At 35.7% G+C, this 14,836-nt stretch overlaps 1 protein-coding gene across 1 annotated transcript; it reads right to left on the minus strand.

The window, feature by feature from the left end:
• Window positions 1-4,896: 4,896 nt before the first annotated feature.
• Window positions 4,897-13,799, minus strand: LOC141333952 (polyserase-2). The gene is made up of 10 exons (XM_073839108.1): window positions 13,652-13,799; window positions 12,488-12,508; window positions 12,221-12,383; window positions 11,852-12,120; window positions 11,614-11,759; window positions 11,062-11,365; window positions 7,972-8,143; window positions 7,632-7,888; window positions 7,437-7,534; window positions 4,897-5,831 (listed from the first exon to the last, which is right to left on the minus strand). The coding sequence occupies exons 1-10, from the start codon at window positions 13,716-13,718 to the stop codon at window positions 5,427-5,429; spliced, it is 1,902 nt and encodes a 633-aa protein (XP_073695209.1). The 5' UTR covers window positions 13,719-13,799; the 3' UTR covers window positions 4,897-5,426.
• Window positions 13,800-14,836: the final 1,037 nt, after the last annotated feature.

Consider the following 14,836-nt stretch of genomic DNA (forward strand, 5'->3'; position numbering starts at 1 on the left):
GCCATGCGATTTGTAATTCTTTCTCACTTTTTGTGTGCATATATAGGTCAGAGACACGCAAAGTTGCATTATAAGCAAATACAACAATACATGATACGTACAAAGTCTGGTGGGTTAAAAGTGTTGACACTAGCCATTGAATGTTTAAGAATTTAGAATTCTTTTTCTTTTGTAACATAAGGTTCAGTTAATCCACCTACTATAGAGGAGAACCTGTTCGCATTTACAAAAGGTCAGAGATCCACACGTTCTTAGAAATGTTGAAGAGAATGCCACAAGTCATAGAGAATATTATCAAGAAACCATTCATTATTCTATTTTTATACATGCCCATTATTTATCTTCACACTTTGTAGTTGTTCTGCTAAGTTCCGCCAGACTTAGCTGAACTGACTGACCCCATTGATTCACAAGTGTTTTCTAAAACCCTACCCTGCAGTGACATGTCAGAGAGCTCGTATGTGCACAAGACAGAGGTCAACAGCACATTTATGAGCATGACATTGCTTTTATACAAATAAATAAAATAATCCTTTAATAAAGTTAAAGGATTACTCCAGTTTTAGAATAAAAATGTCCTAATAATTGACTCACCCCATGTCATCCAAGATGTCTTTCTTTCTTCAGTTGCCACGAAATAATTTTTTTTGAGGAAAACAATCAAGGATTTTTATCTATATAGTGGACTTCAATGGTGTTCAACAGATTAAAAATGCAGTTGTAATGCAGCTTCAAGTGGCTCTAAACAATCCCAGCTAAGGAATAATGGTCTCATCTAGCGAAACGATCTACAGTATAGTTTTCTTTAAAAAAGTAATACTTATACACTTTTTGACCACAAATGCTTCTCTTGACTAGCTTTGCGATGCACATGCGTACTCTGTGCATTTCAGTTCAAGACAGTTAGGGTATGTCGTAAAACCCCCATCTCATTTTCTCCTACAACTTCAAAATCATCCTACATCGTTGTTTTATCATTTATGTAAAGAGTGTTTGACCCTCCTTGCACGTTCACTTTGTAAACACATTTGTTGGTACTTTTGCAGTGATGCAGGACGATTTTGAATTTGTGCCCTTACATCGGGCCTTGAACGTGGTTGTTGCGCTGCTGTCTATCCAGGGTCAGAAAACTCTTGGATTTCATCAAAAATATCTTCATTTGTGTTCTGAAGATAAACAAAGGTCTTACGGGTTTGGACCATCATGAGGGTGAGTAATTAATGACAGAATTTTCATTTTTGGGTGAACTGATTTTTTTATTTTATTTTTATACCCACTCAAAAGTAACCATTTATATTGGCATTTTTGGAGAGCTCTTAAAGGCGTGTTTTTTTACCTTTCTGCTGCCTTTTACATTATAGTAGCTTGTCACTCACTGCCGAAGTGTTTGATATCATGGCATCAGCCAGTCGAGGTTCCTCCAAAAGCCTAGCACTCTCCAAACTTCTTTGATATAATCACAATATAAAGCTTAGCTAAAAAGAATAGTTCTTTGTAAACTGTGGAGTCACGTGCATTCCTCCTCATACATCCTCTATTATTTCTACACTTCAAAGCAGTTTACTGTTTACTGTTTTTATTGCCAGCACACCTGGGAAATACAAATGCTGTATTCAGAGCTGTCACTTGAATTCATCAGATGTGATTAGTAGCCCTGAATGTATTATATAACTCCATCATAAAGGAACAATTGTTCATTTTGTGTATTAATGATCCTGTTAAACTGATTGTAGTTGTGCTGTGTGATATTAGTCATAGTCAACAGACTCTGAATTTTGACTTTGAATTTCTTGCGCAATAAGTATCTGATGTTATACAGTGCCTTTTGAAAGCATTAAGGCTGCCTTATGTTAAACTGCTTTAAATAACATTTTTTTCCACGTTAATCTACACTCCATACACCATAATAGCAAAGCGAAAAACAGGTTTTTAACATGCTTGCAAATATATTAAAAATAAACAACTAAATTGATTACAATGCACAAGTATTCAGACCCTTATCCGGGACTGTTGAAATTTAGCTCAGGAGCATTCATATTGCTTGTAGATGTTACCACACGTCGAGTGAAGTTAACCTGTGGCAAATTCAGTTGAATGGGTATGTTCTGGAAAGGCACACATATCTTAATAAAAGGTCAAACAGCTAAAAAGGCATATCAGAGTAAAAACCAAGCCCTGAGGTAAAAAAAAAATACTGCCTGTAGAGCTCAGAGACAGGGCTGCATTAAACCACACATTTAGGGATAAGTTCAGAAAAAATTCTGCTGCATTGAAGGTTCACAGAAGCTTGTAGCCTCCATTACCCTTAATGGAAGACATTTGAAACAACCACGACTCTTGCTAGAGCTGGGCTTCTGGCCAAACTGAGCAATTGATGGAAAAGGACCTTGGTTAGACTGGTCACCAAGAAGCTGATGGTCACTCTAGTTTAGCTCCATGATCATATATGCAGATGGAAGAAACATACAGAAGGACAAACATCACTGCAACATTTCAACGATCTGGGCTTTATGGTGGTGTGGCGAGACTCAATCCTCTCCTCAGTGAAGACACACGAAAACCCACTTGGAATTTGCAAAAAAGCACCTAAAGGACCCTCAGACTGTGAGAAACAAGAATCTGTGGTCTGATGAACCTCAATTCCAAGCATCATGTTTGAAGGAGACCAGGCACTGCCCATCACCTGCAGAGTACCATCCCAAAAGTCAAATCAAGTCAAGTCAAATTTTATTAAAATACCTCACAGGCAATTTAGATGCAGCTAGAATCAGAAACAGACAGACTCACATACCCTAATAATTTCTTCAAGAACCATTTAAAAGCCTAATTGCACAAGGGACAAATGAATATTTATATCGATTACTTTTCATCTTTGGCAATCTATATCGAGAACCAGAAGGAAGCATAGAGAACTCTGTAAACATAATGATCATTATTAGCTAGCACAGTTCTAGCCTGACTCAAAGTATTTCTATTAAAAAATGATGACAAATTTACAAAAGTAAAGTGTGGTGGCAGCAATCTCATGCTGTGGGGCTGTTTTTCAGCGGCAGGGACTGAGGAACTCGTCAGAGTTGAAGAAAAGCTCAGTGCACCAAAATTTTGATATAGCCTTAATAAAAACCTACTCCAGAGCATGCAGAACCTCAGACTGGGCAGAAGGTTCACCTTCCAACAGGACAATGACTCTAAACACACAGCAAGAGTGGCTTATAGACAACTCTGTGAATGTCCTTGAGTGGCCCAGCTAAAGCCTGGGCTTGAACCCAATCAAACATTTCTGGAGAAATCTGAAAATGTCTGCCGGCCCCCATCCAAGTTGACAGAGTTTGAGAGGTTAAGAGGTGAGGAGAAGAATGGCAGATAATTGCCAAATGTTGTTGTGCAAATTTTGTCGTTTCATACCCAAAAAGACTTGAGGCTGTAAAGGTGCTTCAACTAAGTAAAGAGTTAAGGGTATGAATAATTATGCAATGTACTTATTTCAGTGTTTTATTTTTAATGAATTTCTGAAGTTGTGACAATTTTTTGTTGCTTTGTCATTATGGTGCATGGAGTGTAGACTGGTGTGGGAAAAAACATAATTTAAAACAGTTTAACATAAGGCAGCAACAACAAAATGTGAAATTAAGGGGTATGAATACTTTCGAAAGGCACTGTATTGTAGTATATACTTAAGTTCTACAATGTATATTTTCTCACATTAAGACATAATCTTATAAAACTTTAATTACAACAAGACATTAGACTATAACAATTAGCATTCTTTGGGCTAGAATAAGATAATGATAAATCTTAGATTAGATACAATTCAGTTTCGAGCACCTTGGACGTAAGAAAGGTGGTATGTTATTTCAGTTAAAACATCCGGTTGCTCAGTCTGTACAAATAGATGCTGTCAAACACATTTTCACAGCAGATCGATTTCAAAGAATGTGGAATTGTGTTGCTTGGTAAGGGAAAGAACAGACTTTGTAATTAGCGCTTTCATTTGGAATGTACATCTTACATTACAATAGTCACATGACATCAATTTACGTCACTTTATGATAAACTGGTAGAACGTAATTACACAAAATGTATTGAAATGTGCCTCACGGTATTTTAGCAATGTATATAAGTTTAAAGTAACACTTTATCTTAAGGTGTCCCTGTTACAGTACACGTTACATGTACTTACTATTATAATAACAATTAATTATGCATAATTACATGCAAGTAACCCTAAAACGAACCCTAATCTTAAGTATCTACATATATAGTATGTACATGCAGTTAATTAATGTATAATTACACTGTAACAATACACCTTAAATAAAGTGTAACCAGTTTTTAGATATGTTACATATGTTTTAAATTGTATATTTGTTTTATATTGAATCCAACTTTTTTAAAAATAGATAACCATGCCTCTTTAATTAACCATTATGATTATTCATAACAGAAAAGGAGAAATAAAGATTTTGTTTTGCATTTGTTATTGTTTTTATGTGAAAACTCTTATGATAAAGTAGTCTTAAAGTGTAATGTTTTACTTGACATTTAGGATTTTCAAGGAATGTGGTTTTGTGAGAGTTTCAGGAAACTTTTTTTTTTTTTGTTCCATGTCATGAGGCGATATAATCTGGTGGACAGCACATGCTTGTGTTTACAGCAATGACTATGCAGAAACCAAGCCACATTCTTACCACTTCCTGGGTTCTTGCCCAAAACAATTGGGGGAAAAAAACGCACAAAAATGGTTTTATTTCAAATTAATTTGTACTTTTAATCATCATTTTTACAAAATATACATGTTTACTTTTCACAGTGTGTTGAAAAGAGTTACTTCATTCATAAGAAATCACATGACAACAACTTTTCATTAAAATATCACAGAAGAGAGATAAAAGATAAACAGATATGGTAAAAAAAAAAAAAAAAATCAGAAAATATAGTTTCATATTATGAAACACATTTTGAAAAAATGTCCAAACATAGATATATTTTACTCTTTAATTTATTTAATTTACAGTAATGTCCCAAATGGGGTACAGCTTGAGGTACTTGTCAGTTAAGCTACAGTAAAGTCAGTATGACTGAACCACTCAATCTGGGACGTTTCCATAAAGTGCCAAGTTACATGACAACATGTTGCATCTGCTACAATGTAAATATAGGTAAACCGCCTGGTTACAAATATTAGCTATGCACTTGTTACTACCAGTGTAATTATACAGTATAAGAACAACAGACAGCAGCTTCATGGTCTAAGATAACAACAGAGTTCACATTTGAGATAAATGAATGAATCATGTGCCCCACAAAAGCTTTTTGTGTTTGTTGTATGATTAGGTAATCTGTCAAGTTAAGCACATTTAAGACATGTATTATGCTTACATTCACATTCATAGTTAACATCAAGTGTCCCCTTCTATTCAAAAGACTCAGTTGATGCCTTGATGAAAGAGTGTAAGAGCTGTAAGTGCGGGCAAGAGGACTGAAACGGTAAAACAGAAAGAAAAAGATGCTTGTGACCCACTGGTGGTGGCTTGGGTTTGGTTGTTGGTGTTTGCTGCTGCGTCTGTAGTTGAACTTGTGGAGTTTGTGGCTCTTCCAGGGAAGGAATCCACAACAGTTGTCAGGAATGTGGCAAAGCTGGAGGTTTTAGTGAAGACCTGGACGTCTTGAGCGAGAGCAGCGCGGGATGCTACAGTGGTGTTGCTGGAGCTTGTGTTAGAGCTGCTGCTGTTTGAAACGCTAGTCTGTATGCTGCTACTCGGTATGGTTAAAACAGCAGCGTGGACCCATGACTGACCCAGCTTACACATCAGCGGACCACCTTGATCACCCTGAGAGAGACAGAGAGTTGTGTTAAGACAATGGTGTTATTTTGTCATCACACAAATGGGAGGGGAAAATTCTGCATGTGATTTACGAACAATGTGCACATTAAAAAACACAGACCCAGCCAGATCATTTCCATAATGACTAGCACAATCCATCAAGAGGAGCGCAAATTACCGCCTGCTTGAAGACATGCTTTTTTAGGCGTTAGATAATGGCACAAATACCAGTAAATTTACCAACACAAACATTGATTCATTTTAATACTCTCCTCCCATAAATTTTGCCTCTGAAAGGGAAATTCCTACAAATGTATATTCAGTAATATGTAAAAGTGCAAAAAATTGTCTACGCCTTTTCAGCGCTAATTCTTCACTGCGCGCCAAAAGAATCTGACCCAAATCATTTTTTAAATTAGTTTCAGGTAGCCTATGGAAAATATTTTTGTTCTTATAATTAGCCAAGAACAATAAACTACCGGTTTGAAAGTTTGAGGTCAGAAATATATTTTTTAAAGGAATATATATATATAAAAAGATTTTTGTAAAGATTTTTGGGTAACACTTTACAATAAGGTGTCATTTGTTAACATTAGTTAATGTATTAAGTAACATGAACAGACAATGAACAATACATTTATTACACTATTTATTCATTTTTGTTAATGTTAGTTAATGAAAATACAGTTGTTCATTGTTTGTTCATGTTTGTTCAATGCATTTTTTAAAACTTTTAATTTATCAAAGAATCCCTAAAAATGTATTGTGGTTTCCACAAAAATATTAATATTTTAAACATTTTTCTTGATCATCAAATCAGCATATTAGAATGATTTCTGAAGGATCATGTGACACTGAAGTTTCGAGTAATAACGCAAAAAATTTAGCTTTGCCATTAAAATTTTTTTAACAGAAAACAGATATATTAATTGTACAAAATATTCCACCAAATCACTGTTTTGCTGTATTTTAAATAAATAAATAAATACATCAATAAAAACAATTGTGAGCATAAAATTTCTAAAAATTAACATGCTGGTATACATTATTTCAAAGCACTTACAAATTAATTTAGTAGGTATCATGAACAATTTTCAGCATGTATTAATGTTATTCATAAATATTCTGTGATCATTGTTAATTCATATTTGTTCACAAAGGAATTAACTAATGTAAATGAATACAAACGTATTAGTAGTATATGTAAAAAATAACATTAACCTTGCTTGATAAATGTTCGTTCAAAAAGTATTGTTCATTTCAGTTAATGTTACACTCTAAAAAATGCATGGTTGTTTCAATCCAATTTTGGGTCAAATATGGACTAACCCAGTTGTTGAATTACATCACATACTTGCACTGAGTGATCTTAAAATATGCCCTTTTTTTAAGGTCTCAAGATGTACATCTGTAATGCTTTTTCTAAGGCATGTTTAGGCCTAATCCTGGTTTAGTCTAAGCCCTGTGTGTTAAACCGGGTCATTGTAAACTCTAAATATACTAAATATATATTCCTTCCCAGAAGCCTCAGGTATTAAAACAGGTATTTAACCATTCCTTTTATTATCTGTAAGTACTTTTGCTCAAAAATAAAGCAAAATGTTAACTTACCTCCTGTAAGTTGAAGGAACTTGTGCAAATACTGTTGTTTGCGGATGAGTTTCCACAGCTCACAACAGAGGTCTGGTATTCCTGAAGAGTTTGATTCACTGTAAAAGGAGGAAAACAGATTCAAATGAAGTGTAAAAGTAAACAAAAAAGATTCGAATAAATGTATTTTTAGCAAGTGCTTCAAAGCATCCGCACCTCCTCCTGCTCCTGAGCCCCATCCTGCCGCCCAGCATTGAGTGTTTGCGCTGAAGGTATTCTCTCCCATGTCCACACATATGGGCTGAATGAAATTTGTGAGGTTTGGTGCGACAGCCAGCTGCAAGACTGCAACGTTGTTACCTGTACCATTGCTGATTGTGAGATTCGCCACTTTTATAGAGACCTCATTGGGGTTGGAGCTGTTCTGATTCAGACGGCCCAGGATCACAGTCCAGTCAGAGGCATTGGTGGATCTAAACAAAGAGGAACCCAATTAAATCATTTTGATTTCTCAATAAATGTTTTTGTTTTTGGTGTTTAAGTAGTATTACTGTACCTGGTAAAGCAGCTGGCAGAGCTCATGACAAAGCGTTCAGAAATCAATGTTCCTCCACAAACGTGACTGCCGTTAAACTGAAGGCTGGCCATCCATGGCCATATACCCGAAGATACGAAGGAGCTGTTTCCTCCAACACGAGTGTTTAGTTTGGCACTTCCACACACTACAGCTACAGTAACAGAGAGAAAGAGAATGAAACAACATTGAATTAAATGTAAAAAGTTGATGTGGAAAGACTGAAACAGTTTAATTACTTTTGTTACAGTTGAATGCTTAATACATATAAGAGCTTTTAGAGCAAGTTAGTCTTAAAAAGCAATAAAAAATAAAAATGACTGCATTTGGTATGCTCAGGCTACTCAGTCACGGTTCATTTGCATAGAAAGCAGCCTAATGCTTTGGAAGGTATGTCACAGAACTGGCTTTCTGGCCATTGTTCAAATAAGCAGGATTTTCAAGTTCTGTTTCTGCTTTACTGTAAGTCATTAATGTTTAGGTAACAGATAATGAGCTTGAGAACAAAAATAGCTCCATGTATGTAGGAAATAAGTAAGGAATAATTGACGACGGGCCGTAGAATTCTTAGAAAATAATGCACACCCGAGGTGGTGATGCGGTCACGACGCGAAGCGGAGTGGCCGTTACACCTCGGGTGTGCATTATTTTCGTAGAATTCTACGGACCGAAGTCAATTATTCCGCTTATACTACAGTTACCACACCTCAAGACATCGATCAAATGATAAATTTCAAGACATTCGTCCCGTTTTTATCCTTAAAACGCTATTGTGAGTAGGATTAATTTCTTACGCAGCTCATTCAACAGCTTCGTTGCTAGTTCCAAAACGTCATTTTAGAACTAGTAACGACGCTTGGGCTGTTAAGAGCAAAATAATGCCGTTAATAATGAAGTTTAGACAGACCGACAGACAAGCAGACAGACGGAAAGAGTGAGGGAGAGAAACTAAGTGTATGACTTTACCTCTCTCACGTCTGTGTCTCTCAAAGGTGACTGGCAGCATCGTCTCTACTAACAGTTCAACTTTAAGTTCACTTTCTTCAAGACCACGCCGTTGTTACCTCGCGTGTGAGAGCTGTCATGTCGTTTTTAAGTTGTTCATCGTCAGAGCAGCGCTAACAACATTAGCGCGAATGCTAACGCGAGTGCAAACTGTAAGTTATGTGTGTGCGTCTGTGAGGTGAGTGAGAGAGGGCGAGATAAATAGTTTGTGCTTTCCGTACATAATAAAACGTAATATATTGTGGAAAAAAACATGGAAATAATCTGTCGTTTTTATACTGATGTTTACTGTATTTATTAGTTTGGCCAGTGTCATTGTGGGTTTTAGTTATTTTGCTGTTTTGGGCTGTAAGGACCTTTGAAATAACTGAAATCGTATGGCGAAGTGATATAGACATGCACTGCGGTCTAAAGCTGCCTGGAACTACGTTCGCCGTGCGTATCCCTGAATATAATGCACACCTCTAGAACGTTCGTCAGCCAATCAGATTCAAGCATTCAACGGCCCTGTAGTATAACTAGGAATATCGAATACTTTTTTCAAGTCCACGCCTCCACTCCATTTAAAGTGAGAATACAATTTCAACGGCTTAACTTAAATATACGCGTTTAAAAACTTGCAGTGTGAACTAAGGTCTTTTCACGTTTCAGTGCTGTTTCTTTGTTATTAATTGTGACATTTGCTAGCAATTTCTGAGTCAAAATTATTTTGACACATTTTCAAACACTTTTTAGTAGTACTACAGCACAAAGTGAGTGTATATGTGACCCTGGACCACAAAAACAGTCGTAAGTAGCGCGGGTATATTTGTAGCAATAGCCAACAATACATTGTATGGGTCAAAATGAGAGATTTTTCTTTTATACCAAAAGTCATTATGATATTAAGTAATAATCATGTTCTATGAAGATACTTTGTAAATTTCCTACATTAATTATATGAAAGCTTAATTTTTGATAAGTAATATGCATTGCTTTTTTTTGCACCCTTCCAGATTTTCAAATAGTTATTACTGGTTTTGTGGTCCAGGGTGACGTCAGACTTAATAAGTTCCTAAAATAAAACATTTAGAAGCCAAATTGCTTTTTAATTTGATGAATTAATAGCTCAATAAAATGCCTCATGATTCATAGAGGAAGTTGATTAAAGGCTTAGCTTCCAGAATAAAAATGATAATTTCCTCATTATTTACGTCATCCAAGATGTTCATGTCTTTCTGTTTTCATCAAAAAGAAATTAAGGTTTTTGAGAAAAACATTCTAGTATTTTTCTCCATATAGTGGACTTCAATAGGGCCCAGTGGGTTGAAGGTCAAAAGTTTCAGTTTCAATGCAGCTTTAAAGGGCTCTATGCTAAAAAAATAAATAAAAAATAAATAAAAATGTATATACTTTTTAACTGCAAATGCTCATCTTGCACTTCATGTAATCACGTTGATAAGTTCATGCATGGTTAGTTCTTGGTCTGTGGTCCTCCAACTTCAAAATCATTTTACTATTTTGCAAAAGTTGTTTGACTTTCTTTGCACGACAGGGTCGGAATTTCTGCCTACGTCACACGTGACCTTACAAAGGTGATTACATCATTTGTGAAGACGTGGACACAGAGACTGTGAGATATATGCATATGTGGTTAAAAAGTATAAACAACGTTGTTGTTTTTAGAAAATGCTAGATAAGACCATCATGGATCATGATGATCATGTAGAGCCCTTTGAAGCTGCACTGAAACTACAATTTGGACCTTCAACCTGTTGATCCCTATTAAAGTCCACTTCATGAAGAAAAATCCTGGAAAGTTTTCCTCAAAAACCTTAATTTCTTTTTGACTGAAGAAAGAAAGACATGATCATGTTGTATGACATCATGTTCATAATGTGGCAGGCGCTTATTTCATCTTGAATGTCAATGACACTAGGAATTTACTTCTCCGGTGATATAAATCACCATTTACCTTTGAAATCAAGTACACATTTAAATGCACAAAAGTCTTAGAGATATGTTGCCAAATAGACAATCTGTATGTATGGTTTATTGGGAATCTTATTTGACTTGAAAGAATCTTACGTGCGACGGTTGTAGTTGTTGTAGTTGTTGTAGTTTTTGCAGTTGTAGTGGTGACAGTGGTTGTGGGAATGGCAGGCACACCATTACAGCTAATTGCCAGGTCACCGTCTGTACCACTGGAGGTGAACGTAACAAAGCCTGGCTGGTTGCTGGTGATCTGCTCATTGATCCAGTTCTGGTACTGAGACACTCGGGAATACACACCAGGATAGTTAGCTAAAGCGCAATCTCTGCCGAAGCTCACAATGCCAGATTGGACCCAGACTGAGCCCTGTTTGCTGACCAAAGGACCGCCAGAATCACCCTGTAGGATGAAGGACAGGTCAATGACATGCCATGCAAAATATTCTACACATCTATTCCAGTTCTAGTTTACAGGTATAATATGTAGCAAGAAGGAATCACTGAAATCGACATTCAATTTTTATTAGGTTGAATTAAAAGTTTAAGAGACGCCCATTCTTTATTATTGCTATTTTCACACTGATTAATGGTTTACAACACATTAAAACTATGGATGTAAAACCAAAATAGATATAAGGGAATTGCTACCTGACAGGAGTCTTTCCCTCCTTCAAGTAGTCCAGCACATATCATGTTGTCTGTGATTGTTGAGACTCCATAAAGACACTTACACTGCCTGTTTCCAACAACAGGCACTTGCACTTCCTGTAGAGTATATGGTGCAGGCAGGTTGGCTGTAAATGACAATAAATGATCAAATCCACATCAGTACTGCAATAATACAGTATGATGTATATGATCAAGCTTAGTAAAATGAAAAACGTACTGTCTGTCTTAATGTCTCCCCATCCGGTGACCCAGCTCGTAGTGCGGTTAAAGAATGTACTGGTTGATGAAGCCAGACAGACTGGCCTGATATAGTCAGTAAAATTCACTGGTGAAGACAGACGCAGAAGAGTGATGTCGTTGTTTTCAGTGGAGCTACTGTAGCTTGGATGTTTTACGATTTTATTGACAGTCATGGACACTTCGTTTACATTTGTTCCTTGCTGTGTTTGTCGGCCCAGGAACACAGTTAGGCCACTAGGTGAAGTACTAGAATATGGTGGGAGAACAAGTGTTAAGCATTCGCCACATCCATTGAACAACAAGTATTTTTGTTTTTTAATTGCAAGGGCTGGTCTATGATAGTTACTTGTCAAAGCAGTGAGCTGCAGTAAGAACCCATTGGCTATTGATGAGTGATCCACCACAAAAATGGCCACTGCTCCTGTGAAGGCTGGCCTGCCATGGCCATGCACCAAGTGGTGCATCCACTCCTCCAACTATCCTTTTGTTGAGAGGTGCTTTGCCACACACTGACAATAAGAATAGTAAAGTAAACACATTTAGAAAAACAACTGGTCATAGCAACATTAGCAAGATTTGGTTATTTTAAAATATGTGGTGAAAAACTAGTTACCATCCAGTTGTGCATCACATCCTAGAAAAAAAAACAAGTTCAGTTAACTATAACTTCAGAGGGAAAAAACACTGAATATGCTAGCTATATATATATATATATATATATATATATATAGTTTAGTTATGCTAGCCAAAAGTTTGGAACATTTTTTTTCAGCAAGGCTGCATTTGTTTGATACAGTAAAAACAGTAATATTGTGAACATTTAAAAATAATTGTTTTCTATTTCAATATGGTTTAAAATGTAATATATTCCTGTGATACAAAGCTGAATTTTCAGCATCATTACTCCAGTCTTCAGTTTAACATGATCCTTCAGAAATCATTCTAATCTGCTGATTTGCTGCTCCATATATTTCTTCTTCTACTTTTTATTATTATTAATATTCAAAACAATTGTGCTGCTTAATATTTTTGTGGAAACACTACCATTCACAAATTTGGTGTAAGATGTAAAAAATAATAATAATAAAGTAAATGCAAGTGTGCATGTTTAATGAGACACATTTATTATGTTATACAAAATGTATATGTCCAATAAATGCTATTCCTTTACACTTTCTATACACTGAAAAGTCCTGAAAATATGTATCACAATTTCCACAAAAATATCCTGCAGCAAAAACTGCTTTGAACAATAATAATAATAAAAAGAAGAAGAACCATTATTAATGATCAGTAACAACTGAGCAGAAATCAGCATATTAGAATGATTTCTGAAGGATCATGTGACACTGAAACCTGGAGTTATGATGCTGAAAATGTAGTTTAAAATATATTACAATTTAAAATGCATTGCAATAAAAAACAGCATTATAATATTTGACAAAATCACTCTTTTTACAATTATTTCAAAATTACTTCAAATGTTCAACTGGTAGAGTATATAGTTCTTTAGTATCCTACACTCTTAAAAGTAAAGGTTCCAAAAGGTGTTTTTGCAGTGATGCCATAGAAGAACCATTTTTAGTTCCCCATAGAACCTTTTAGTGAACAGTTCCTAAAAGAACCATTTTGAAGAACATTTTAAAAATCCAAAGAACCTTTTTCAACTATAAAGAACCTTTTCTGCATTTGAAAGGTTCCATGGAACCATTCATGCCAAATAAGAACCTTTATTTTTAAGCGTGTAATAAATTAATTTCTCCAAAAAAGAGCTTACCTCTCATTAGAAGAGCGACGGAAAATGCTACACTGAGTATGTGGATCATCTTTGTCATCATTGTCATCTCAGACAGCACAACTCAGACACCCGCACCTACTCTTAAATATCCCTGCTAACCTGTTTCCTACACACACACACACCCACCCACACACACACGCTCTCATCACATTTAAATAAGTCACACCTCCGTCTCTCTCAGTCTGTAAACTCTTTCAGTGTTCATTTGTGAAACTTATAGTGCAACCTGTATGTCTTAAAGTGAGATAAGGGACATGCTGGCGACTCTAAGTCATGCATAATTCTTCCTTGTGCAAACTCTGAAATCTCTGAAATCTGGAACTTGTTAACCATGTTAAAATAAGGTGTTTGTTTATTGGTAATATTTTTTTTACCTTTGGGTAGATTGACTAAGGGTGCTTTTAATGTGTCTGTTAGATTTTAAAACATACAATTTAAGCTTATATTCGTTGGTAAAACTGTTTTGCATGAAATTCCTTGAATTCCCAACCCGATCTCAAGATAAAACGTAACTATAAGGTGGACTTGTTGGTCGAATTTGTGCAACGTCATTCATATGGAAACTAATTTTTAGGATGAAAAAAGCCATCCCCAGTCCCTTTCCTGTACTTCTGTTCTTTTTATATTACAACTGACTGTATACTGTGAAATTGCAGGGATGAATTAGATTGAAGTAAAAGTTTGGTGACCTACAAATGTCAGGTGTAAAAGACCATCTAACTGGTACAGGAAAAAGAAGTCGTCCTTCATTCTTCCACAAGGGAAAATTCCTTTGACTGTATGATCTAATTACAATAGTATTTTTTTCAACAAAAGGGTGAGTCACGTACAGCAGACATCACCTGGCTCATAGCCGGAGGAAACAAGTTGCATGCCTCCGGTAAAACGAGCGATAACCATACGTTATTAAGTTATAATTATAAGTTAACCACAAGCTAACTTTGCTGTAAAAAAGTAAATAAATACAGTTGAAGTCAAAAGTTTACATACACCTTGCAGAATCTGCAAAATGTTCATTATTTAACAAAATAAGAGGGCACTGGTAATGCATTTTATTTTTTATTTAGTACTGACCTGAATACGATATTACACATAAAAGACGTTTACATACAGTCCACAAGAGAAAATATAGTTGTTCATGAGTACCTTGTTTGTCTTGAAGAG

The sequence above is a fragment of the Garra rufa genome, chromosome 1 (genome assembly GCF_049309525.1).
Source record: "Garra rufa chromosome 1, GarRuf1.0, whole genome shotgun sequence".
In the NCBI taxonomy this organism is placed as follows: Eukaryota; Metazoa; Chordata; class Actinopteri; order Cypriniformes; family Cyprinidae; genus Garra; species Garra rufa.

Coding starts and splice junctions, on each gene's coding strand:
- LOC141333952 (XM_073839108.1), bottom strand. CDS start 13,718: ATGACAATGATGACAAAGATGATCCACATACTCAGTGTAGCATTTTCC. Junction 11,760..11,851: donor GGGAGACATTAAGACAGACA/GTACGTTTTTCA, acceptor TGTCATTTACAG/CCAACCTGCCTGCACCATAT. Junction 8,144..11,061: donor AACAACTACAACCGTCGCAC/GTAAGATTCTTT, acceptor CTGTTACTGTAG/CTGTAGTGTGTGGAAGTGCC.